Source organism: Podarcis erhardii (genome assembly GCF_964252035.2).
Source record: "Podarcis erhardii genome assembly, chromosome: 10".
NCBI classification, from domain to species: Eukaryota; Metazoa; Chordata; class Lepidosauria; order Squamata; family Lacertidae; genus Podarcis; species Podarcis erhardii.
The window spans coordinates 9082152-9110014 of NC_138500.1; the positions used below are offsets into that span (position 1 = coordinate 9082152).

The 27863-nt window shown below is 44.3% G+C and overlaps 1 protein-coding gene across 3 annotated transcripts; it reads left to right on the top strand.

Annotated features, from left to right (window-relative positions):
• The first annotated feature begins 1610 nt into the window (after nucleotides 1-1610).
• Nucleotides 1611-27324, top strand: LOC309351769 (TRPM8 channel-associated factor homolog). 3 transcript variants are annotated; one of them, XM_081879694.1, is made up of 8 exons: nucleotides 1611-2708; nucleotides 5924-6574; nucleotides 8753-9843; nucleotides 11765-11859; nucleotides 12905-13133; nucleotides 14054-14293; nucleotides 24186-24523; nucleotides 26707-27324. In XM_081879694.1, the coding sequence occupies exons 1-8, from the start codon at nucleotides 1975-1977 to the stop codon at nucleotides 26950-26952; spliced, it is 3624 nt and encodes a 1207-aa protein (XP_081735820.1). In that variant the 5' UTR covers nucleotides 1611-1974; the 3' UTR covers nucleotides 26953-27324. The 3 variants fall into 3 exon arrangements, with proteins under 3 accessions (XP_081735820.1, XP_081735819.1, XP_081735821.1); XM_081879693.1 differs by having other exon boundaries at nucleotides 1612-2708; nucleotides 26701-27324; XM_081879695.1 differs by having other exon boundaries at nucleotides 1613-2708; nucleotides 12920-13133; nucleotides 26701-27324.
• Nucleotides 27325-27863: the final 539 nt, after the last annotated feature.

Sequence of the window (27863 nt, forward strand, 5' to 3'; positions counted from 1 at the left end):
AAGGTCGTGGTTCGAATCCCCGTGACGGGGTGAGCTCCCGTTGCTCAGTCCCTGCTCCTGCCAACCTAGCAGTTCGAAAGCACGTCAAAGTGCAAGTAGATCAATAGGTGCCGCTACGGCGGGAAGGTAAACGGTGTTTCCGTGCGCTGCTCGGGGGGGGGGGCGCTGGAGGGATCTTTGCACCACGGCGCCAGATATACTTAAAACGGCCCTAACACCTTACGCAGGGGTCCAAAGGAATGGCCCAAACCCAACTGAGAGTGTGGAAGTTAAGGAAGAAGCCTAAGAGGTGTGCTAGGGCACAAAGCCGGATTTAGGTTTGATGAGGCCCTAAGCTACTGAAGGTAATGGGGTCCTTTATATGCCCAGTTGTCCTTGGTCAACAACAAATTGTCGCTGTTTTTTTGTGTTGAATATATGCTATATTGTAATTTATGGGCCTCATAGGTATCTAAAGCCATTTCCACATAACATTACTTTTATCAAAGTAATTTTTGAACTGAAATACAATTTAGAAGTAGGCTAGCAGGCAGGGCCCATTACTTACACCAGGCACCCCCAAACCTAGGACTACAACTCCCATCATTGCTAGCTAACAGGACCAGTGGTCAGGGATGATGGGAATTGTAGTCCCAAAACATCTGGAGGGCTGAGTTTGGGAATGTTTGACTTACATCTTAGGAGTCTACACAACACAAAACACTGTTGTTATGTAGGTTTTATTTTATTTGTTTTTTATCTTGAATTTTGGAAATGTACATCCAGTTGTTGTTTTTCTTTTAATTTTTTGGGGCCCCCCAAAAAATATAGCTTTTGGGACCCTAAGCTATAGCTTGTTTATCCTAATACGTAGATCCGGCACTACTAGGGTCTAAACGCAAACCTGTTTGAGATCTGGATCTCACAACTCTGGGAATTAACCCTGAGAAACTTATACTTAGGAGAGTTGAGCAGACAGGAAAAGCGCTAATTAACAATCAACCTGTCATCACTTTATTACATCAATGCAATATGGGGACAGGGACACAGGTGGCGCTGTGGTGTAAACCATTGAGCCTTGGGCTTGCTGATCGGAAGGTCAGCAGTTCGAATCCCTGCAACGGGGTGAGCTCCCGTTGTTCGGTCCCAGCTCCTGCCAACCTATCAGTTCAAAATAACGTCGAAGTACAAGTAGATAAATAGGTACCGCTCTGGCAGGAAGGTGAATGGCGTTTCCGTACACTGCTCTGGTTTTGCCAGAAGCAGCTTAGTCCTGCTGGCTACATGACCAGGAAAAACTCTGCAGACAAACACCGGCTCCCTCGGCCAGTAAAGCGAGAGGAGCGCTGCAACCCCAGAATCATCCACGACTGGACTTAACTGTTGGGGGTCCTTTACTTTAATATGGGGACAGGCCTTCAACGATGCATGGCAGCTTGTGGAATGATACTTTTGGGTGGAATGTTAGATGTACCGTATTTTTCGGTGTATAAGATGTCCCCATGTATAAGACACCCCCCCCCCATTTTGGGGAACTACAAATTAAGCAAACACCCCTCAGCACTACCCATGTGTAAGACGAGCCCCAATTTTAAACCTTTTTTTTTTAAAAAAAACCTAGTATGAAAATGTGCTTTTGTGGAGTGGGATGTAGGGTGGTACAATATACACTTATACCTTGGAAGTTGAACCGAATCTATTCCGAAAGTCCACCTGACTTCCAAAACATTCAGAAACCAAAGCCAACTGAAAGTTGCAGAAGCCCCATCGGACGTTCGGCTTCCAAAAATAGTTCGGAAACTGGAACAATCACTTCTGGGTTTGCGGCGTTCCGGAGCCCAAACATTCAACTTGCAAGGCGTTCAGGGTCCAAGGTATGACTGCACACTGTTGCTTCTTGTATAAATGTGTGACGACAACAAATTTAGGAGAATGATCACACACACGAGATAGCTAGCTTGTGTACTTTATGTAGGTTTCACATGGGAAATATGTATGGACCTTGCAGGTGGACAGGAAATTTTTAACGTGTTTTCTTTGTGGTGTGTGTGTGTGTGTGTTATTTCTTGGTCTTCCAGTTCTGTAAGCGGTCCAGCAGTCTCAATGTCCCAGATGCACTCCCGAAATTCCTATTCATCACTGGTGAAAGGTATTCAGTATTTTGATGTCACCGGGGGCTTCAACCCTTGCAAGCTCCTCCTCACCGGAGACCAAGCTTTCCCTGTTCTGGTGAGTACGAAGGGCAACGTACTAATAGCCGCATCCTGGTACGGGGCAGGCCGGATGGTGGTGACGGCACATGAAGCCATGCTACAATTGCCCCAGTTCCTGCCGTTCATTAGAAATAGCCTAGAGTGGCTCAAGCCGTCCCCAACAGCAGAAGTGGGCGTCCATCAGAACATGACCACTCTCTCTGATCTGCTGCTCAGCAATTCTGTTCAGGTGCATCCGGACGCCAGGCTTGGAGACTCCTTTGGGGTCTACTGTATCAATGCCTATGACGACACACAAGCTGGCAGCCTTGCTCAGTTTGTAGAGAGAGGCGGGGGTCTACTCATTGGAGGGCAGGCCTGGCATTGGTCCTACCAACATGGAAAAGAGAAGGTGCTGGCTGAATTTCCTGGCAACCGGGTGACTGGCATGGCTGGAGTGTACTTCACTGCTGCTGTGGGGGACAATGGAGTATTCCCCGTGCAACAGGATATACCAGAGGTTTCCCCAAGCCCTGAGTAAGTATACCTCTTTATCTGTATTTATTCTTCTTGGGAGAAAAGACAATGCTACAGTCAAACTTTGGTTCTCAAACGGCTCCTTTTTCGAACATTTTGGCGCCCGAACGCCAAAAACCTGGAAGTAACTGCTCCGGTTTTCGAACGATTTTCAAAAGCCAAACGTGCTACACGGCTTCTGTTTTGAGTTGCCCTATTGTATTGAGGCTTCCGCTTTCAGTTGTCAAACGTTTCGGAAGTCAAACAGTCTTCCAGGACGGATTACGTTCAACAAACAAGGTTTGAGTGAAAATTTGTTTGAGGTATTCCGTCCCTGATATCATGTCACAATTTGGGATGACCAACAGATAGACCCAGCAAGATTCATTATGGGTAAATTACTGCCCCCCCCCCCCGGTCTGTGTATACTGAGAGGAAGAAAACCATAATGAATCTGTCTGCCCCAAATAATCAGAAAAGCGAAAACTTGTCCTAGCTGTCAGATGCATTATGGGCCCTTAAGCAATGCCAAAATAATAACATACACACCCATTTTTGTGTGATAGAATGCGCATAGAGCGCATAGATATTCTTTTAAAGCATAAATCTATCCTAAGTATAAATTTGGGGGTGGGGAACGACCTACCTGCCACATAAATAGGTTATAGCCCTCAGCAGGGCTTTTTTCCAGCCGGAACTTGCCGGAACTCAGTTCCAGCACCTCTCAGGTGGGCTCCATTGCCATTATAAGGGCAGCAGTGATGGTGCTAGAACTGAATGACTGTCAGACTTTGAAAAGCTGTTATCAAGGTCATCATTTGCAGATATTCGCAGACACATGCCAATTCTCAAACAAATTCAGGTACAGAGAACCCAAGGCTGGCCAGTTTATTTTGACAATTGAGGGAAAATCTAATCAAGATGTTTTATAGATGGTGCTTCACTCCTACCCAAATAGCTAAAAGGTATAAGACAAAAAGAAATCTGTGCTGGAGGTGTGGTAAAACAGAGGGGACCTGTGAAAAAATCAAAAGCTTCTGGAACACAGTGTATGACGAGCTTAAAAAAATGTTTAAGTATAACTTTATGAAAAATACAGAAGCTTTTCTACTAGGGATAACGGACACAGGTATAGCAAGAGAAGATCAGAAAATATTCCTCTATGCCACAGAAGCGGCAAGGATCCTAACTGCTAAAAAATGGAAAAATGAAACTGTGCCAACAAAAAAAGGAATGGCAAGATAATCAGAGTATATTGAACTCGCTAGATTAACAGAGGCAATTAGAGACCACTCTTGTCTAGAGTTTCAAAAAGCATGGAGGAAATGCAGAGAATACTTCACAAATCAGTGCCCTAAAATACATACCTGGACTTGTTTCGATTAATGTCTGCGGGAGACTTTGTGGATATTTAAGTTATAATTAGAAAAATCTTAATAGTTATTCATAAAGGAAACAGCTTATAAGAAGTACCGTATTTTTTGCACCATAACACTCACTTTTTTCCTCCTAAAAAGTAAGGGGAAATGTCTGTGCGTGCTATGGAGGGAATGCCTACGGGTGGCATGCCTATGGATTTTCCTCCTCTAAAAACTATGTGCATATTATGGTCAGATGCGTGTTATAGAGCGAAAAATACGGTAAATAAGGAGGCCAGATACAGGATAAAGGAAGTTCTTTACTTCGTTGTTTGTATTGTATGTTATGCTCACTGTATGTTATGTTCACGTTTAATGAGGGTAGATTTCTGTATTGGGGGGTGGGGGGATTGTGTTATGTTGTAAATAAAATTCCAATAAAATTAAAATTATGGCATTGCCATTATAAGAGAACAACGGAGGCGTTCATGGCGAGTTCTGGCCCCTCTTTGCATAAAGAAACAGCACTGATCCTCCGGACAATGCCCCAAATAAAATTGGCTTCTAAACACCAATAGAAATCACAGCTCTATAAGTAGGGTGGTTTTGAGGCTTTTGCTCCCCTTATTAAGAGACACAGATTTCACTCCAAAATTTCCATGAGAAATAGTGAAGGATGAGTATCCCGATGTTCTCTTGGGATAAATTAAGAAATCACCCAAGTTATTTCAACCTGAGCCCCCTCTGCAGTGACTGCCCTTCAAAAAAAAAATAGGCATTTTGTCCAGTGTTTAAAAAATAGGGTAGAAAAGCTATTTGTCACATGTCTCCTGGAAAGTCTAGCCACCATTTTGTCCTTCTTACAAGGATGACTCGTGCTGCGGTGAGAAAAGAGGCACTTTCTTACTCTCTAGTCGGGCAGGGAAGAATTTATCAGCACCAATTTTATTCTCAAGTCTGAGTCACCACACATGGCGACAAGACTTCTTGAAGCCTTTTCATTCTGACAATCCTCAGCCTCCTGGCTAATTCTGCATGCTGGTTTTGACCGAATCAATCAGGTCGCTCAGTGGTCTTACGATTCTATTAAGGACACACCAAATAGGACAGAATAGCTCTATTAGTTGTCATGAAGGCGGCAGAGAAACAGGAAGGATGGTCCAAAGACCAAGTTTTACCCCACTAAATTTTTTCTCAAGCTAACTGCTGCCTGGGTATTAATATAGCAGAGCTTTACAAGTATATACAGCTGCACCTTGGATGCCGAACACCTGGAACTCAAGACGTTTTGGCTCCTGAACGCTGCAAACATGGAAGTGATTGTTCTGGTATGTGAATGTTCTTTTGGAACCTGAACATCTGATGGGACTTCTGTGGCTTCTGATTGGCTGCAGCAGCTTCGGGCAGCCAATGAGAAGCTGCAGTTAGGTTTTCAAACGCTTTGACAGTTGAACGGACTTCCGGACCGGATTCAGTTACTTCCAAGGTACAACAGTACAGGGAAGAGCCAAAGGGACTGAAGTCTGGTAAGATTGTACATTTTAGGAAGGTTTCATGGGGAATTACACATGGATATTATGTACTGACGTTCTCACCCTGGGCCAGCAGGGGGATACTGTAGATAGTTTTCACTCAGGTCCACATATGTAAATAAGGGATTGAAAGTGACGATCAGTGATTGGATAGTTACAGAAAATGGTTACTGTTGCGTTCTAGTGGAGCTCTATATAAGCAGACTGGCTGTGCCCTTCAGTTCTGTTCTGTTCTGGCCTGTGAATAAACAAGAGCTGTTTGAAGAATCGCTGTGTCGTCTGATACATTCACCCACAACTTAACAGATATTGCAGGTGCAAAGCTAATGCCCTTTTGTCCTCTCAGATACACCTGTAGACCAGCATTCCAAACCATCCAGAGCGAGTCCAGAAAATCTTACGAATCTTTGGTGAAAGGTATTGAGTCTTTGGCTGTCACTGGGGAGTTCAATCCTTGCGAGCTGCTTCTCACTGGAGACCAAGCTTTCCCTGTCCTTGTAAGTACCAACGGGCAAGTACTAATAGCCGCATCCTGGTACGGGGCAGGCCGGATGGTGGTGACGGCTCACGAATCCATGCTACAATTGCCCCAGTTCCTGCCGTTCATTAGAAATAGCCTAGAGTGGCTCAAGCCGTCCCCAACGGCGCAGATCGGCGTCCACAAAAGTTTAGATGCCCTCTCCGAGTTGCTCCTCAGTAACCGTGTCAAGGTGCACCCAGATGCAAAGCCTGGAGTCTCTCTTGGGGTCTACTGCATTGACGCTTACGATGCCACGCAAGCTGATGGCCTTGTGCAGTTTGTAAAGAGAGGCGGGGGTCTGCTCATTGGCGGACAGGCCTGGTACTGGTCAAGTCAACATGGAAAGGAGAAAGTGCTGGCTGAATTTCCTGGCAACTGGGTGACCAGCGTTTCCGGGGTGTACTTCACTGCCAACGTGGGAGAGAATGGGACCTTCGCCATATCTGAGAAAATGCCAAAGGTTCCCTTGATCACCCAGTAAGTGCACTATTTATTGTCTGTTTTATTTACGTATGTCTAATGCAAACTTTTCTCCCCTTGGTTTTATATAATTTTACACATTTTAACTTTAATCATTTTAAACATTAAAATAAAAGACCATGTTGGTATGCCGTAGTCAAAACAAAATAATAATAAAAAATTGCTTCCAGTAGCACGAAAGCTCATACCAAAACAAACTTAGTTGGTCTCTAAGGTGCTACTGGAAGGAATTTTTTTATTCTTATTAAAATAAAAGGCTTATTCAAACCTTCAGACCTCTTTCCCTCCCTACATTGGTTCCATATTTAAAATAATGTATTCTGCATCTTTTACCCTTATCCATCCATTATCTATCATAGTTACCATAGTTAATTCCACATTATAAGTGTCACTATATCCCTGCCCATGATTTTAACCATGTACAGAGGTCTTTAGGGACGCGGGTGGCACTGTGGGTTAAACCACAGTGCCTAGGACTTGCCAATCAGAAGGTTGGCATTCCCAATCCCCGTGATGGGGTGAGCTCCCGTTACGCAGTCCCTGCTCCTGCCCACCTAGCAGTTCAAAAGCACGTCAAAGTGCAAGTAGATAAATAGGTACCACTCCGGCGGGAAGGTAAACGGTGTTTCTGTGTGCTGCTCTGGTTCGCCAGAAGCGGCTTGGTCATGCTGGCCACATGACCTAGAAGCTGTATGCCGGCTCCCTCGGCCAATAAAGCAAGATGAGCGCCGTAACCCCAGAGTCGGCCACGACTGGACCTAATGGTCAGGAGTCCCTTTACCTTTTAGAGGTCTTTTAAATATATTAAAAATTTACTCGTCTTTTAGGAATACTTGATCTTCTTGGTTTCTGATCTTTCCCGTCACTTTACTTTCATTAGGATGTAATCAAGGCGGTGTGAAACAGACAACTGTAAGAAGATAACATCTATAAATATCTGTAAAATGTAATTAAAAACACCAGTAAGACATCACTTGATAGTGCTTGGTTAAAAAGTGGAATTCGTATTGTGAAGGCCTGTCTAGACAGGACAGCTTTCCAAAGATGTCTTAAAGCAGACAGGGATGCTTCCTAAACGTCTACAGGGCAAAGCCTGCCACCTTAAAGGCTCAGACCCTAGTGAAGGTCGACTGGACCTCAGAGGTGTGTGGGATCGCCAGAAGTGAAGCACTGGAAGACCTGAGCGATCAAGGCAGAGTGTAGTGGCTCAGATGGTACACTGGGCCCTAGTTGTTTAGAGCTTTGGTGAATTAATACAAGAACATTGAACCCGGCCTGGTAGCAAATCACCACCCAGGGCAGCTCTCGCAATAGCCAGGTGACACGCTGCCAGTAGTCTGCTCTTGAGAGCAATCTGGGCACTAAATTCTGCACTAGCTACAGCTTCTGAACCAGATACAAGGGCAGCCCCACGTAAAGTGTGTTACAGTAATCAAGCCTTGATGTTTCCAATGCACGGACCACTGTGGTCAGGCTGTCATGATCCAGGAACAGAATACCACGCCCAAGACATTGAGTATTTAAACTTAGTATGAAGTGTTTAATCTTAACACTGCATTTGTCACAATTTGGCCATAAATTCCAAGGCGCTCCATTGTCCTGTTAGACCACAGAGTTGCAGGAGCCTATTGGGACTTGGCACGTCTGGTTCCAATATATCAGGCAGAGCCAAAAGTTCATTAGCAAAGAGAACTTTTTACTAAGGATTTTCAGCTTCATTACAGGAAAAAAAGCTTCAGAAAACTTAGCAGACAAGGAGGGTAGGAAAACAAAAGCCGACTGAACAGATGCTTAATTTTACTGTTTACTATTAGAGTGACTTTTTAATATCAAATCAGATTGTGGCTATCAATGTTTGATGTTTTATTGTGTTTTTATATGTGTTGGAAGCCGCCCAGAGTGGCTGGGGCAATGGAGCCAGATGGACATGGTATAAATAAAAAAAATATTATTATTATTATTATTAGCCGCACATGGAATTGCCAAAGCAATGGCTTTGGTTTCAATGCAATGAACCTCCAAGTGTTGGGACCCCCAAGATCATTGGCTAAACTGAGAAGCCTTGATAGAATCCAAAACATTAGGAAGGGGCCGAGTTAGGCAATAAATGATTCAAATGATCCCACAGGAAGTTATAACCTCGCTTAAAGGATTATCTATTCTTTTTTTAAATAGGCATGGATTAGACATTGAGGGTGACTTAAAGGCTCTTCTGAATGGCGTGACGACCTTCTGTTTTAAGGGCATGATCCCTTCTAACCTGCTTATCCACGGGAATCTGGCATTTCCAGTGGGCATAACTGATTCTTTCCAGTCCTTTGTTGGAGCCGCCTACTACGGCAGGGGACGTGTTGTGGTCTTCTCCCACGAAGGAATGCTCAACAGACCATCCATGAAAACTTTCCTCCTCAACGCCATCAACTGGGTTACTGCTGGAAAGGGAGGGAAAGTTGGCGTCGGAGACCAATTGAAGGAACTTTACTCCATGCTAAATCAGGCTGGGATCCCTTGCGAGCTAACCGATCTTAAGCCTGGCTTGAGCGTGTACTGCTGCAATGCCTACAGTGACAAAGAGAAGGAAAGAATCCACGAATTCGTCTCTGAGGGAGGTGGTCTCCTCATCGGTGGACAAGCTTGGTACTGGACTTATCAAAATCCCACCGCCTGCGCCATCGCACAATATCCAGGAAACAAGATACTGAAGAAATTTGGAATTGGGATCACCGGGGAGGGTATCAACCTACCTGGTGAAAGCTACCCAGCGAGACAGGCCAGCACTGTTGCTTCGAGCTATCACTTCTGCAAAGCGCTCTTCCAATTCAAGGAGCACATTCAGAGCAAGCAAGCTCTGCAGCCTCCATATTCCTCATGGCTCAAGAAGCTAGGAAAAGACTGTGCCACATTCCTGAGCATCCCAGCTACCAACTCTCCACCTCTCTCCTCGGTCCATGAGGATATGCTGCAACTGATCAAGCTCAAGTTTTTTCAGCCAGAACTCACCAGAACTCAGAGAATAATGGAAGCGTCCATGCTGAGCTCCGGCACCTCTTCTTCTAGAAAAAATGCACTTCTATGTGGGATTTCTGGTGTCAGGGCAGGCAACCCAATTAAAAGCAACTCGGAGGAAGCCATTTTAATTCAAATGGCATTCCCGCTCTACAACAATTTACCACATTTCCAAGATCCAGTGCCCCATCTGATTCAAAACCTTCCAAGCTATCCCACAGCACCTCCTCAAGTCATTCAGATCAATGGAATAAATGAGGGTGAGAGATTTTGCCGCTTTAAACCAGTTTGTTCCACAGTATATCTCCCTCAGGTGAATCTGTTCCTTTCAGATTGTCTGATTGCCTCCTTATCTGAAAATGTGTCTTTTTGTGAACTTGGCTTAGAACTCATTTCTCTCAGTTCGGGTCATGTTCCAAATTGCAGTCCAAAACGTCTCTCATTTATTAACAGTTCTCGCAGTGTTAATAAGGGGCATCATAGGAGCCCCTGGCACATTTAAAGTGAGGGGGTTGCACACGTTGGCCTCACTGCCCTGCTATTCCCAGGAGTGGGCAGTGAGGAGGGGGTGATCTTGTTCTTCATCTCCCAGCAGCAGCTTTCCCACTTGCCAGGTGGGGAGGGGAGAGAGGCAAGGTGTGGGGATGTTCAGGGATGAAAGAGAGAATATATTGTCTGATTATAGCCTTTCCAACTTGTGTAAACAAGTTCACAATTTAGCAGAGTAACATCCTCCCTTTTAAACTTGCAGCGGATGCGTTTGCTCAGGCTCGCTAAACCCTCTATAATAACTGTCCTCTTATTTCCCCCTTATTCCCTTATAAAAGATAAGACAAGACATGACAGTCTTTTATAAAAGCATAAAAAGAGTTTACTCACATTCTGTTCACAATCGGATCCCAGAAGACAGACTTAGCTTTGAAAAGTAACATACACCTGGAAACTATCTCATAAGGAGACAGCCCCTTTGTCCTCTCTTGGTTGGAGAGCATCTTTGGCTAAGCAAATGTTGCTTCTTCAATGCATATAGTCAAAGAGAGAGAGATGGCTGCCCTGCCCTGTGCTTTTGTCGTTACCTGCACAGGTGAGGCCACATCCACCTCTAGTCACATGCAGAGGAAGTCTGTCCCAGCCCAGAAGGAAACATGTTTGGCTGGACAAACATTCCTCCCCATGTGTGAACATGTTCACTCTAGGAATGTACTTGACTGCTCTTGTGTTTCACATCCCACACAAGGTAGTGGGGAGAGGCTGGGGCTGTGTGGGCTCACCAGCGGTCAGGCATGCAGAGTCCTTCCCCCCTTCCATAACTTCACATGCAAGAATTAACAAGCAGTTGATAGATTTATAGTTCTTTTATTGCAGCATCACGTAGAGAGTACAGTCACACAGCTCTGCACAAGGAGGTCAGTTGGCTGGTCTAATCCGACTTCCTCAGCATTTTGGGCGCCAACAGAAGTCCCTCCCTACCTCTGACTCCTTTGCTCTCTGATACATTCGGACCTCTGAGTCCATGGTTAAGGGCGGTCCCACATGCTCTCAGTAGATGTCTCAACTAGCTACCCCCTCCCTTCTGGTTCTCGTCATTATCTCAGAACTGGGTAACTCCTCCCTAAGTCATTCAGCTTCTCTCTCTCTCTCTCTCTCTCTGCTTCTGAACATGCTGTGGACAAGGGGGACGACTCTTCCCCCTCCAGCTCTCCATCCGAGAGAAGCTGATCTGCCATAGAATGCACCCCCCCCCCAGTCCTCGCCTTCAGACCATTCCCTGACACCAGCAGGAGAAGTGAATTTGCCACACTGGGGCGCCCGCACAGCCCCAATCTGCTCCTTGGAGGCCAGGTGTGTGGCGGGGCCTCTTGACATTGGCTGTTCCTGACCGTGACACAAAGGAGCCACATTAGGCAAACATGGATTTGTGCCTACATTTGGCTGAAATGTGTGCATGCAGCGCATTCACTCAAGAAGCAATCCTGATTATTTAACCCAGATAAATGAAAATATTAAGTAAAAGGGTTTTGGTTTTTTTTTTTAAAAAAAGCAAACTGTGAGAGGGCTCTATAGAACAGGCTTCCTCAACCTTGGCCCTCCAGATGTTTTGAGACTACAATTCCCATCATCCTTGACCAGCTATGATCCACCTCCTATGATTCACCTCCATGTTTTGTTTTTGCCTTGCAGGAGACGAAGCTTGGAGAAGCACTGGCCTTTATGTTCCTCCGGCAAAGACCGTCAGTTTACTCTTTCCGCCCAACGCCATCAGTGCTCAGCTGCAGGTGATTCTCTTTAAGCCTTGGAGTCAGGGCTGTGACTACAGCCTTGAGGGGACAACTGGGTTGAAACAATTACCTCCTCCATCTCCTTAAATCTCTCAAAAGGATCAGGACTAAGCTGCTGGGAGGAATGGGGGTGGCTGATCATTTTCCCTTGTGCGGTTTTCTTGGTAACCCTTCTCCCTCCCGGCAGATTTCCCTATCAGAATAGGTGCCTGGAAACACTCCCCTGGGGAGAGACTTGACCCCATCCCCTCCTCCCCAGCCGGTATTTCTGATTGATGTGTTATATTCCACTAACTTGTACTATTCAAGAGTATATCTACTGAAATCAATGACCATGACTGAGGTTAATTATTTCCAATGGGGCTACTCTGAAAAAACCTTTATAACATTGGTATTTTACAAGAATAATACAGCACAGGATGAGGTGGTTTGCAAGGACAGGTGCAGAAAAATGCACCTTTGGGAGCCAAGCGTAGCACAACCAGGCCCCACCCCCCAGCTGAAGGGTGTTACAAGGTCTACCTCTTTGACCCCCAGGCTCCATCTCCCAACATGTTGTCTCTGCCTCCCAACTCACCAGGCTCCATTAATTTCAATGTGACTACTCTGAGCAAAAGTTAAGTTGAATACAACCCTGTATATAATTAGTATTTTATTCATTGATTTAACTGTACACTGGGTTTTGACGGGGTTGTTTTATTAGCCACTTGTGGGACCTACAACTTTTACCTTCTTCTTTTTTTACACCTTTGAGCACCAACCTGCAATTCCCAGCATGCCAGTCCCTCCCCGAACTAACCAATCTCCACTTCCTCGCTCACAGAAAAGACCTTCTCTGCCACCTATGCCCTTACCCTACCTCACCAAGATTGTTGTGAAGATTGCGTGTGATTATAACCGAATTGTATCATGCAGATAAAGAGTGGAAAGAAAGGCAATCGTTCCTTGAGTCTTCCAAAGTATTCGGTGCCTTCAACAGCAGCAGACCTTATCAACTGCCCCTTGGGGTTAATATTTTCCACCACCTGCTTGTTGAACCCAGTGTCTTTTTCTCCAGGTCCAGATTGGCTGCCATTCCGATGACCTGAGCAATGCTGAGACGTTCCTGCGTCCTCCGGTAGTGATCAGGCGGTTTGAAGTTTCGAGTGAAAGAATGGAAGTCTCCAGCTTGTGGGGCGGCCTCTTGTACATTGTGCTTCCAAAGAAGTCTTCCGTGGGCAACTTATCAGTCACTGTCAAAGGGGCTTCACTGGCTCCTTATTTCAAGCATGGTATGGGGTTTCCCTTTGAAAGAAGCAGGGGAGGTATTTCGTGAGATTAGAAATCTGTTTGATTAAGATGTGCAGGAACCCAACTGCATCATTATGTTCTCGCTAAACAGGGCTGCCTTCAGAGGTCTTCTTAAGGTTGTATAGTTGCTTATCGCCTTGTCTTGTGGGTCACGTAACTTCCAACATTTCTCTGATGAAAATAGGGATGTCCTAACGAAAAGGAGGGGGACGCGGGTGGTGCTGTGGGTTAAACCACAGAGCCTAGGACTCGCAGATCAGAAGGTAGGCGATTTGAATCCCCGCAACAGGGTGAGCTCCCGTTGCTCGGTCCCTGCTCCTGACAACCTAGCAGTTTGAAAGCATGTCAAAGTGCAAGTAGATAAATAGGTACTGCTATGGCGGGAAGGTAAATGGTGTTTCCGTGCGCTGCTCTGGTTCGCCAGAAGCGGCTTAGTCATGCTGGCCACATGAGCTGTACGCCGGCTCCCTCGGCCAGTAAAGCGAGATGAGCGCCGCAACCCCAGAGTTGGCCATGACTGGACCTAATGGTCAGGGGTCCCTTTACCTTTACAGAAAAGGAGGGCCTTCTGTGACCAAATCAGAAACCAGGATGGCTTCTGTAAATCTGGAACCAACTTTGGAGTTTCAGGCTTTTTCTAGATTATGCCACATCACACCCAACTACATAATGAAAAATAAAGCCCACTCAGAGCAAGGGCAAACCTTCCTGAATCCATCTGCCCTTTCTCTGGAGGTATCATCAGAACCTGAGGCTCTTCACAAACAATATCATCAAGAGGCAGCTCTTATTGGGGGGAATACACTGACCAAAACCCATCCATTCCTCCCCCCCTTTCTCCAGACTAGAATATGCAGTTAATTCTTATTACTTCTTTTTGCAACAAAATAAATGCATTTAGGTGAAACCAGCCTGTCTGCCTGGAAGGACACTATCCGCCACAACCCTGCTCCCTGGGCTGAGTTAGAAACCGAGAACATCATCCTGACAGTGGCCTCAGATGACGTGCGTGGAATGGACAATCCAGAGGTCCTGCTGAACACCTGGGCCCAGATGATGAGAGCAGTGGCCAAGTTAGCAGCCATCCCTCCCCTTTTCCCCAGACCAGAAAGGATAGTGGAAGATGTCCAAATCTCTGCTGGTAAGTACAAACTTGTTCAAATACAGGTGGGTGAAAACTGTATTGTCTCCAATCCATTTTACACAATCCTCCTGTCTTTAAATAAGCAGCCACCCGGATCTATAAAAATATCCTCAGAGATGCATCTGAGCTGCAAGCCTGTATTGGTTTAAACCATCATGGCTTCCACAAAGAATCATTGGAATGTGTGGTTTGGTAAAAAGTTGGCTAGAGGGACTCACCTGCTGCTGAGGGCCTGAAGGGTCTTGCCTTCCTTCTTGGGAACTGATGTTACTAAGGGAGACCAGCATGGGGCTTGGGATCACCACTGTTGAGGGCTGAGGGAGGTATGGCGGTGGGGGCACATATTATAAGCGAGGGGCTTTGAGATACGGTTATGCTCGAACCCCTTCCAACCTGTACCCCATCCCAAGGAATGAAGGTAGGGTGAGCAGGATTACCTACCTCCATCATTGTTGTTATGCAATGCCAGGTCTATAGGCAATAGAACGGCCACCCTGCAAGACTTCTTTGCCTCGTAGAGCGTTGATCTGGCTTGTGTGGAGACCTGGGTGCACAAAGGTGAAACAGTCACCTAGTGTGAGATGGCACCCCTGGGTTTCTCCATCCTTCACCAATTGTGGACTGTGGGCCAGGGGGGAGGGGTGTTGTTAATCCGGGAGGATTGCCCTTTCAGAGCTCTGCCAGTGCCATTGATCTCTGGCATTGAATGTGTTGGCCTGGTGTGAGGCACCGAGGAGAGCTTGGCTGCCTGGCTGGTGTAACAACCACTTTGCACACCAGCAGCCACCCTGTCAGGCCTACTGAAGGTGCTGGCAGGCTGGGGCTTGGAGTTCCCTAACCTATTGATTTTGGGTGACTTCAACGCCTATGCAGATGCCACACCCTCCTCACAGCCTCTGGACCTGATGTCTTCCATGGCAACACTAGGGCTCTCCTCAAGCAGGCCACACGCTGGATTTGATCTTTCGTGCAGGTATAGATGTGATCATGCCCCCGTGGAGGTGCCATGATCTGATCACGCTCTGAAAGCCAGGATTGACTCCCCCCCCCTTGGGTGGTGAGCCTATTTGGACTTGCCCACGCAGGCTAATGGATCCTGATGGATTCCATCAGGCCTTGCGGGACCCTGCTCCCCCTGGCGGTTCATTAGATGAGCTCGTCAAGGGCTGGATTAACCGGCTCTTGGTGGCCATCAATGAGATCGCATCCAGGCACCCTCTGCAACTCTGCCAAAACTGGGTCCCTTGGTTTATCGAGGAGCTCCGGAAAATGAAACGGGACCTCAGACGGCTAGAGTGAGTATGGTGGCGTACTCTCGACAGAGCCTCAAAAACATCCTATAGGATGCTTATAAAAGCCTATGAGATGGCAGTGAAAGCTGCTAAGAAGTCTTACTTCTCAGCTTCCATTGCATCCGCCAACTCCCACCCGGGACAACTTTTTAAATTCAAACATTGAAACAGACGAAATAGTACAAGTAATTAAAAAGAATGAAAGTAGGAAAAACACCGGGTTCAGGTGGAATTTCAATTAGGTATTATAAAATATTACAGGTGGTTATACTTCCAATCCTTAAAAAGATTATGAATAATATACTAGAGAATTGAAAAACCCCGGAATCATGGAAAGAATCCTTAATAACTTTAATACCAAAACAGAGAGCAGATCTGACAAATAGCAAAAACTATAGACCAATTTCATTATTAAATTCAGATTACAATTTTTTTACAGGAATATTAGCAAACAGACTTAAAAAAATGTTGAATATAATAATTAATGACAACCAGGCTGGCTTCCTACCGGGAAGACAACTATATAACAACACAAGAACAGTAAATATTTGGAGATGAAATCAAACAGAATAGCAACATTGTTAGTGGATGCCGAAAAGGCTTTTGATAACATTTCATGGGATTATTTGTTGAAAACTACTGAGGGACAACAAATAGGATCAACCGTAACTGTGTTCAGGTTGAGAGTACGCCCTGCTTGCTGGTCGGGGTGTCTCATTCATTGAAAAGAGCAGAAGGGGAGCGGAGGCAACGCAGACCCCTAAAAAGGCTCAGAAATAGAATTCTGAGCCCCAAAAGTATCACGGCTAAAATGGCCGCTGTTTCTTTAATGCTTAAAAAAGCTGGATCAGCAAGAGTATATAGAGAGTGAGAAATGTTAATTTGGTGTTGGGTTGGTTGGTTGGTTGGTTAGTGAAAGCTGGTAGTGTTGGTGTGTACAGTTTGTCAGTCGCTTTTGCAAAAAGACTTTTAAGAATAAAAGCAGAAAGTACTCTGCAAGGATACTATTCTCGTGGACTCTTTTGTGCCGACAAGGGTCTGAGGACCAGGCTGAGGCGACAAAGGGAGGTCAGAACATTTCTTTTTTTTTTTAACAAACACTGACAAAAAGATAGATGGAAGTCTATAACTAAAATATGTAAGGAGATTCAATCCATATGGAAAGGTACATCATCCAAGGAACGCTACTATACGAATGAATCGTGTTGAACAGTATCTAACACAAGATACATATTGAAATATTTGTTTTTGTCTTGTATTTTCTTTCTTTTTTCCTTCTTTTTCTTTTCACATAGGTTGAGATGTATGGTTTCAAATATTTGATATTATTTGCCTTTTACAGAGGTTACCAATGGAAGTATTTGTAAACTATGCATTTATTTGTATGTTTGAAATCAACAATAAAATAATAATAATTTACCCATATATTTTTAGTGCAGAGCGAGATCTGCTAGCATGTCCCATTTTTAAGCTCAGCATCTTGGAATCACGTAGGTATTGCCTACGGAAAAACATGGATATTGCTGCAACTCAAGTTATTTTCAAACTAATGATACAGTTTTTTATTATACTTTCTTTTCTTTTTTTCAAATTTTTTTAATTAGTTTTCCAAATTTATAACAAAATTTCAACAAACATAAAAAGAAAACATCAAAAAACAAACATTTATCCTAACTGTAATAATCCCATTTTTGTTATCATTGTTGGGTGACTTCCTCAAATCCCCCTGGCTGAATTTCCATATGCATCATTGTAGCAGTTTTCCAAAACTATTTTCACATAAAATTTACTTGGCCAATGAACATCTTTCTTTTCATTTTGACTTTTATCCATAGTATTCTACAACATCACATAGTTAAATCCTAGGCCAGATTTGAACTCCAGATTTGAACAACTGGGAGATGGAAGAAGATGGCGACAGAGGTAGCAGCCTAATCAGAGCCTCTGACTTCAACTAAGCTTTTTTACTAGTCTTTAGCCCTCCAAGACCTTAAAACTGCACCTTAAGGACACTAAAGACTATTGGCTGTCTGTCTTGCCGCCTCGTTTTAGTTAGTTTACTCTTTTATATTCTCTTATACTCTTATTGTTTAATTGTTCTACCGTCGCACTGTTTATTGATACTCCTACACTGACTTACAACCCTGGAGCTCCCGAGCGACGGATTAGCTTGAAATATAGCCAAAGAAGCAGAGGAAACCGCTGAACTCCATTGAGCCTAACTTCGATAAGATAAGTCCAAGAACTCCCCCATGAATACTCTCCCACCCCAAGCTAAGGCTTAAGGAGCGGAAAGGTAGGGGGCTTAAGGAGGCTTAAGGAGGGAAAGGTAGGGAGGCTCCCTGATCCAACAGCCTGGATACCGGACTTCCAAACTATACCTCTACCTTCATTTTTACAATAAAGCTTCCAGCAAGGGAAGCTTCCAACTTAGGGAATGGTGCTCACAAGGCAGAGCTACAAAGAGCTGGGAATCCCCCTCACCAAAGCGGCTGAACCCTCTACAAGAAGAAGACAGGCAAAAATCTCACATTATTTTAAACCAAAAACAGATAAAATAAGTAATGTTGAGAAACGACACCTCCATGAATGGTCTATAGATCGTACTAGGTACGGGGAGCTCACGGAAATAGAGGAAGAAGGGGTGGGAGTCGATCTGGCAACGGAAATAAGACAAGTTACCAAAGAAAATGAAATCTTAGTGAACCAACCAGGGCTGAAGCAGGATCAAGAGTCACAAGAGGAAAACTCAGTAATTAAGACAAATGTGCTCTCCCAAAGACCAAGGCCCGGGGAGAAGATGGGGTTTCACACTGTGACGAAGGAGGACCTGGAGGACACAAGAGCCCAATATCTGGACTTGGAATGCCTCCCCTACATACTAACAGGGCTATATAATGATCTGTTAAATGAACAGAAGTCGCAGATAGGCAGAGAATTGGGACACATCAAAGACTTCCTCTCACAATGCTTGGGCCTACTTTCCGCCCTGATTGAAATAACTAGGAGAATAGACAACTTGCATTCACATAAAGTTCTCTCTAGCACACCAAACGATAACAGCATTAAGGAAAATAAAATCCAACCTGATGCCGAAAAAAAGAAAACACCTAGGATCAAATCAAACCAGAAGGGAAGCTTATTTGACCCTAAGAAACCCCTCTTAAAGGGGAAGTGTCCCAGGAATAAAGAGAAGAAGCCCAAGAACGTAAAAATGGGAAGGAAGACAAAGCTCCCATCCCGAACAAAGAAAATGAACTTCACAAGACTATTTAAGCTATCAGACAAGCTAAATCCAACGAGCCCAGATAACCCAGTTTTGCCACCCCTTGATAAAAGCCGAAGCCCAAGCCCAAATAAAAACCTCCATAAGGCTGGGTCTTTTAATTCAACAGAGGAACTCTACAAGGCTGGACTTCACAATTCAACACAATTCAACAGCAACTAGCACCCCCATATGGAACTGCGGGAAAATCAAGGGAAAACCCGATCCCTAAGCAAGAAACTCCTCTTAAAACAACATACTCTTGCAGAAATCTAATTCTAAATAAACAAAAACTCATCATCCTACCCGTATACATGCATAAAGATCTTTCCCCAGCACAACAGAGAATTTACATTCTCAAGAAAACTGAATTAGCCGTCAGAGGGTTTGCTCCAGCAGAAAATATCATTAATGTCAAGTTCCTGCCATCAGACAAAGATCTAAACAGAGTTGTGGTAACATTCAGAGACTGGCACACAACCAAACTAGTTTCAGATAATAAGGACAAGCTACAAAAGGTTGGATTACAGGTGACTCGCCTATTCGAAGTGTCCGGTACTCCCACCCCTCTCATCGAAACAATTAAGACTGATAAGATAAAAATAAAGTCGACAATGTCTATGATGGATGAGAACTGTAAGATGCTTCAATTAGAGGCAGATGAAGCCCCAAACCAGCTGGCTAAAAGACCAAAAATCCTATTTCCAAATCTCATACCAGACGAAAGCTCCAGCATAGAGAAGGAAAACCGCTTTATTGCAACTATCGAACAAATACATAAAGCCCAGGATGCACTAATTGAAAGATTAGCATCCATAAGGAAATCTATTACCCCCCTAGTCACACCTGCCACCAGGGAATTTAACTATGCAACTCATACTACAAAACCTCTATCCAACAGCGAGTGAATACCAAGGCTATTCTTATCGCCAGAGGAACTGGGACCCACGGAACCACCGATAACAAAGAAAACAATAACACATCAAGCTGAAATAGCGGTCCCACTCGGCAAGAACGGTTCAATTTTTGTGGACAACCTAGGGGTCCTAGATACCATTTATACGGATGACTGAAATAAGGTCACGGGGGAAGGACGCCCCGTTGGGACACTAAAATATGTCCAAGTATACACCGTGCCAAAATGTCCTACTACACACCCCAAAATGGACATAATGAAGGATAAATCTCAAATTGGCCATAAACCTGGAGCATCACTAAAAAAGATGGAGTACCCAAATGAGGCTAGCCCATCTGAGGATCTCCACAAGATAACCGCCCCAACACCTGAGACAACTAGGCTTGATTGCCCCCCGAGATGTTTGCCAATCAAAAAACACAAGCTGGCCACTTGTACGTGGAACATCGCAGGGTGGGAAGCTAAAAGTAAAGATCCCAATCTAATGGACTTCCTCACTAAATATGACATCCTGTTCATCCAGGAAACCTGGTCGATAGATGAGCTCTACCTGGATAATTACCACTCGTGTATAAAGAGAGCAACACCTAGCCAAAAAGGGGGCAGACCCAAAGGAGGCTTAGCCTTACTGTTCTCAACGCAGATACAAGCTAATATTACCCAATTACCCTCCAATGACGAATGGTCTGTAGCAGCAATTTTAGATTTTGGACAAATCAAACTGCTATGCATAAACTTATACTTACCCACATGTCGACGGCAGGCACAAGTAGAACAACTATGGAAAGAAGTGGAAGCCCACGTGGTGCAATGGAGGAAACAACATCCGTCAGCCATGATACTACTATCTGGTGACTTTAACACAAGAGTGGGCCCCAACGACATCGCCCTATACACACATTTTCACCAATGGCCTCCAGAAACAGAAATTATCCCACCCCTAATGACAAGATCATCCTACGATAAGACATGTAACATTGGAGGACTACATCTAGCACAGATGGCCTACAGACAGAATCTACACTTACTGAATGGGGCTATACAAGGAGACTATCCTGATCAATATACATATTGGTCAGGACACAAACTGTCAGCGATAGACTATTGCATTGTTTCCCAGGACTTGATCCCTAGGATATCAAAATTCACCATTACAGCGAGAGCTGAAAGTGATCACCTACCTTTATCCCTCGTGTGTGATCTACCCTTTGATCTGCCCAAACCACAACACAGATATCAACCAGATCTAACACCCGGAACAGGCCTCAAGAAAATCAGATGGAATGGACAAGTGAGTGAGCGGATATCTAACTGGTACAAATCTGAGGAGAGCTATCGTCTCTCAAAAGTAATTATAGAACAGCGCTTAGAAATAGAGGAGAGCGCCCCAAACATGATGACAACATATGAAATGCTTATACAAAAAAATCAAGAATTGGCTGTAAAACCGAATTCCAAGTTTCCCTACCATAGGAAAACTTCCAGGGAGTGGTTCGATCAAGAGTGCATAGCCTCCAAAAAATCATTGATCCACTCCTTCATCTGTCATAAGGATAATCCAACAGAGGATAACAGACAAAAGATGCTAGAAGCTAAAAGAAGTTACAAAAAACTCCTGACACAAAAGAAAAAGTACGCAATGAAGTTATTATGGCAGCAATTGATAGAGGCCTCCAATTCCAGTAATCCATCATTATTCTGGAGAATCGTTGCTGCACAGCCGGATAGGGGCCTATCACATCTATCCTGCTGCATATCAGTGAAAGCCTGGGAAACACACTTTCATAATCTTTACGAGGAATCTAGCGATGAATCCTATGCATTAGACATACCCGAAGATCAGATTCAGCCATGGCCAGCAGTCTCAACAACAGAGACTCATTTGCTGATTAACCAACTATAGAACGGGAAAGCTCCCGGAATTGATTGTATACCAGCGGAACTTTTTAAAACCAATGCGACCTGGTGGGCCCCTGTATTAGCCTCTCTGTTTACATATATAGATAGAACTGCACAGATTCCACATGACTGGGGGACTTCCATCATTATCCCCATTTACAAAAAAGGCTTGAGGGATGATCCCTCCAACTACAGACCCATAAGCCTCTTGAATATAATAAGTAAATTATACGCTAAACACCTCAGCGAGAAACTGTGTGAACGGATAGAAAGAGCGAAGATTCTTGATGATGCACAGGCAGGATTTAGACAGGGGAGATCCACAATGGATCACTGCCTGATCTTACAGCATTTAGCTGAGAAATACACGTTGCAACACAATCAACACCTATTCGCAGCATTTGTAGATTTTAAAGCAGCCTTTGACTCCATCTCAAGAACCCGACTCTGGGACAAACTCAACAAAACATCCATAGACCGACGTCTGCTGCTACTAATATCCAAGCTGTACAACAACACACGACTTCGTATAAGATGTAGTCAAGAAGGTCAACTCTCTAATTTTATTAGAACAAAGGGAGTTAAAAAAGGATGCATTTTGGCCCCCTTTTTGTTCAACATCTATATGAACTCCCTAATAGACCACCTACAAGGAGCGGATACACACGCCCCAAAATTAGCAGACAAAAAACTGCCTATTCTACTCTATGCAGACGACGCAGTTATATTATCCCAGACTCAGATGGGCCTCAAAAGAGCTCTTAACAGCTTATCCCAATATTGTAGAGAAGAGAAACTAGTAGTGAACTACCAAAAAACAAAAATCATGGTTTTCTCTAATAAAAGGAAAATATACAGATAGAATTTAGACAATCAGGAGATTGAACAAGTGACATGCTTTAAATACCTAGGAGTTATATTCCAAGCATCAGGGAAGAAGACTGCCCACATAAATTACAGCTCCTCTACAGCACAAAAAAGTACAACAGCAATTCTAAGATACCACCGTACAAGGGGAGGAAATTTCATTCCTGCTACAATTAAATTATTCGTTGCAAAACCAACAGCACAAATACTATACGGCGCACCACTCGTCTCCCTCTCTAATCTAGACCCATATGAAAAGATACAATCAGGCTTCCTTAGATCACTCCTGCAAACACCTAAATGCGTTCCAAACGCCGCCCTACGACTGGAAGCGGGCTTATACAGCATCAAAACCAAGGTATGGATAAGAACCTTATGCACTTGGCTAAGACTTAACAACTCGCCGGTTGGACTACTTTCCCTGATGCTTCTTGACAAATTCCAATCTAGCTGGAGGAAGGGCACTCTCAGGAAATTGGCCACATACGGTCTCTCCCTAGAGCATTTATTAAGTTTAGAAAGGGGAAGGGCCAAGAACATAATCAAAGACTGACTCAGGGACACTGAAGCCCAAAATGATTTTAATCAACTTCCGATAACCTATAAACTCCTGTACAAGTCCCAAAGACCCCATTTAGCAAACTATCTCAAAGTTCTAGACAACGCAAAACACCGATGGGCATTTTCCAGGGCCTGCTTTAACGCTCTCCCTTCAGCTCTTCTAGAGGGAAGATACAACAAAATACCGATCGAACAAAGATTATGTCCCTGTAACAGCAACGAAATCGAAACCATCAGGCATGTCATCTTATACTGCCCTTTATATCGAGACTCAAGAAAGAAGCTGATCAAACCGATTCTGAGGAAAATACCCTGTAGTACAGACGACACCTATATCAGACACCTAGCTGATAAAGAGCCCGAAATCAACAGGCCTGTGGCAAAGTATTGTTACATTGCAACAAGAATAAGACGAGCAATGATGTCAGCAACGGAGTTCAAATTGTAAGCACCAATTCTGTGAATTGGCCATATTTCCACTGTTATTTGTAGCACAATACTGCTTATAATGTTGTATTTCTTTTATAAATTGCTTTCTGGTCATTGACCGTATTAAAGATATTATTATTATTATTATAATCCTAGGCCAATCTGTTACTCACAAGTATTTCTATTTAAGTTATCTTAACATATTTAATTAAATAATCTTTAAATTTCTTCCATTCCTCTTGATACTCCTCCTCCTTCTGGTCGCGGACTCTTCCGGTCACTTCGGCTAGCTCCAAAAAGTCCATCTTCATCTGCCATTCCTCCACTGTTGGTACTTCTTGGAATTTCCAATTTTTGGCCAGCAAAATTCTAGGTGGCCCCATAAATCACTGTGAATCATTTACTTCAGCAATTTTAAACCCAGACACAGAAAGCAACCCCCATGGAAATCAGATTTTCTGTATGTTAAAATTCCAATAAAAAAATATTTTTAGGGAGAAGTAACCACACGGTACAATACATACAGAAACCACAGTACCTTATTCGTTTTAAAGCCGAGAGGGAAGACGCAAATGATTTATCTGCAAATGATTTATTCCGCTTTCATGGAGAAGCATGAGCCTGTCTTACAATTCCCCCTTGTCCCAACTCTCTCGCCAGGTTGGATGCACTCTGGCTACCCGATCATGGCTAATGTGGCAGCGTCAGAGGAGATCACGGATGTACAGCGCATGTACACCAAAGGCACTTGGGGCCCGATCCATGAGCTGGGTCACAATCAGCAGAAGGGTGGGTGGGAATTCCCCCCACATACCACGGAAGCCACTTGCAATCTCTGGTCTGTTTACGTCAATGAAACTGTGCTGAACATCCCCAGAGAAATAGCCCATCCAGAGCTTAAGCCAGACAGCAGAAAGAGGAGGGTGAAGGACTATATTCAAGGCGGAGCTCGGCTGAAGGACTTCACAGTGTGGACTGCACTGGAACCTTACTTGCAGGTACATAAAGAAGCTGCTCTACAGAGTCAGACCACTAGACCATTTTTTTTTTTTTTTTAATTCCCCCTTCTTGCTTTATACTCTGCCAGGATTATCACTGTCAAATTCTCTCCAGCTGTCAGCTTGTACAGTGGTGCCTCGCAAGACGAAATTAATCCGTTCCGTGAGGCTCTTCGTATAGCGGTTTTTTCGTCTCGCGAAGCAAGCCCATTGGCAGCTTAGCGGATTAGCGCTATTAGCGGTTTAGCGGCTTTTATTTTTAAATGATATTTATTAAGGTTTCCAATAAAGAACATACAAATACAAACAACAACCATAAAAAACAAAACAAACAAAAAACAACAGGTATAATTTCAAATCTTATTTTCTCAACCTATTTTCCTCGGCTTTTAGCGGATCCGCTGATAAGCAGCTTATCAGCGGATCAGCTGATAAGCAGCTTAGGGCTTAGGAAAAGGGGGGGGGGAAGGGAAAAAACCCCACAGGAACTCGCAAGACATTTTCGTCTTGCGAAGCAAGCCCATAGGGAAATTTGTTTTGCGAAGCGCCTCCAAAACGGAAAACCCTTTCGTCTAGCGGGTTTTCCGTCTTGCGAGGCGTTTGTCACTGCGGGGCACCACTGTATCTTCTTTTTATCCTAAAGGACAGCTTGACACAATTGTTTCTAACATATATCCAACAGCAGGAAACAATTCCCAAAGTCAGAGTCTCTCAGTTACTAAATCTCCATGTCTGTAGGCAATTCTTTCTCCCATTCACAAAAAGGTCCCTTGCGGAGCCTGTCCGCAGAAATCGGAAGCCGACTTCCCGTTTGGCTTCCGTTTCACCAAATTAATTAATTTAAGCCTAATTTCTTTAACAACTTTATTTGGCTTTTACCTCTAATTGGAAGCTCTGCTGCTTCTGGTGGTGGAGTGTGGCTTCGGCAATAGTGTGTGCATTGGAACCGTGAGCGAACTCAAGCCCCCTTTCCTCCACACACGAAACGGCAGCTGGGGAGGTTCAGGGGACGAGTTTTCCTCGCTTCTGCTGGAACACTGGGGTCCCCACTCTTCTGTAGGGGGGTTTTCGGGGGTGCGCCGAGCCCTGGCAGCCACCCTCAAGCTCTATTTGCCTAAACCGTGTCGTCTCTTAAGCAGACAAGGAGTTCACCGCCATATCCTCCGCAGCGGAGCGGAAGTCAAGACCACTGGACCATTTAGACCAGTGCTGCTTTAACTGGCCAGTGGCAGAAACTGCTCCCACTGCCCCTATTGCTGCAAGCCAGGTAGAATAAATTGTTCAGGTCTTTCATTCCTTCAGGACTCTGGGTTGTATCTCAACTCTGCAATATTCAGGGTCGAGTCATTGAAATCAATTGACCTTTAGTCCCATCTGTTGAACCTCTGTAGGCCTAAACCTTGGATTCAGCCATTGCCACTGAAATGTGTGGTTGTGACTTCTAACTAAAAATTCCAGGGTGGCGTTCAGGAGCAGACAGAGACAACTGGCGATGCCCCGGGGGGGTTGTTTTGATGTCCCCCCCACTTTCCAATGCAGACCCTCCTCTCCCCCTCCAACTTATCACAAACTGCTTAACAAATACCCCCTTCATTATAAAAGCCTCTGATAGATTTATAGTTAAACTTTAAGTCAGAATTAAGCTGCAGTGCTACAAACCCTAGGAAGGAAGAATGTCTTATTGAACATGGCCTTATTGTCTTATTGAATGTCTTATTGAACTTGGCCTTAGGACCAAGTAGGCATGCAGAATGTTCCTTTTTCTCAGGGACTTCTGGGAACTGTAGTTTTGTGAGAACGTTGCTTCCATTACTGGAATGACTTTATATACGGGGAACAGAGAAAATGGCAGGACTGGGGAATATTCTAAAACCAGCCCAGGGAGGACCAAGCATGGTCAGTGGTGGGGAGTGGAGGATCATGGGAGGACAAAGGGGAATGCCGTGCAGTCAAGTAGCCGGAATCCTGAAGAGCAGCACTTCATACTGCAACATTTTGTTGCGGCTCTCATTTGTTCCCAGAATTCTCAAGGGCCGGGAGGGCGCAGCCACGTAAGTCATAAATGGTATAAAACTGATAATGCTTCGGTAGCATAAATAGGCACCCAGAGAGACAGGAAAAGCAACAGTGATATATTTTTTAAGTCCTTAGGAAAGGGACTGAATAATTATTTTCAGTTGCAGGAGGCCTTTGGCTGGGAGCCCTACATCCACATCTTTGCAAAGTACCAAGCAATGACCCACATCCCAACTGACAACAGCTCCAAGATGAACCTCTGGACACGCCATTTCTCTCAAGAAGTGAGCAAAAATCTGGGTCCTTTCTTTAAAGCTTGGGGGTGGCCAATTGAGGAGAATCTCATGCAGGAGCTGGCCAGATCCTTTCCCCCTTGGACAGAGGATCCGATGAAGAAGTATGAATCTTCCTAAGGAAGGGAAACTAACAGATTGAAATTGTGCTGAATAGAATATACTCGCAAACCATCAACCAACATAAGCGCCCGCTATAGAACTGTAATCCACGTTGACAGTGGTCAATGAATGTATTCGTAATGCTTTCTTCTTCCATTTAGCCATTATTCTTGGTTCAACGGACCTGAAAATGCAACAGCACTCTCCCCACTTGCGATTCCTAGCAATGGAATTCAGAAACATTAATGCCACTGACCATGGCTAGTAGCCATTGATTGTCCAATTCTCCATCCCCTTGTATATGTTTTTTTTTTAAAGATTTGGTATCTGGTTAAAACTATTATAAGGGAATGCAAACTAATCAACCTCATGAACTGAAGAAGAAATGAATGTTCTTGATGCCCTGGAGTAACAAAATCAATGATAATATACATGCAAATTACTATTACCAAACTTTTTTCATGCAGTCGTTGCAAAAATGTGGAAAAGAATCATTTTTTAAAAAAATTGTCATTTGGTCCTTACACACCGCTTGCTTTGTTCTGCATCCAATGAAGTTCTACTCAGAGTAGACCCACTGAAATTCATGAACCCAAGTTTGTAGTCTCAGTTTATCTCAATGTATGTATGCTTAGTACAGCTAGCATTTAATATAACCATTTTTATTGAAAACAAAACTATGTGAAAAGTGCCTGCAGCAGTGGGAAGCACTAGCAGCTCTTGACACCTTGTGGTCCAGAGGCAACTGGATCCACACCTCAATGCTGGACTGAGGAATTTGCAGCTAATAATGGTGCTGCGAATCTCATGGGCGGCTGGGTCAAAATCTAGAGGAACTGCTACATGAGGTCTCAGGTCACTCCGCAAGTATGCTATTCATAACTGGCCAGTAATGATGCCTAGTGGTATCTTGCTAGCTGAGGCAGAAA

Coding starts and splice junctions, on each gene's coding strand:
- LOC309351769 (XM_081879693.1), top strand. CDS start 1,975: ATGGACCTTGCAGGTGGACAGGAAATTTTTAACGTGTTTTCTTTGTGG. Junction 13,134..14,053: donor GGCTCCTTATTTCAAGCATG/GTATGGGGTTTC, acceptor AAATGCATTTAG/GTGAAACCAGCCTGTCTGCC. Junction 24,524..26,700: donor CACTGGAACCTTACTTGCAG/GTACATAAAGAA, acceptor AATTATTTTCAG/TTGCAGGAGGCCTTTGGCTG.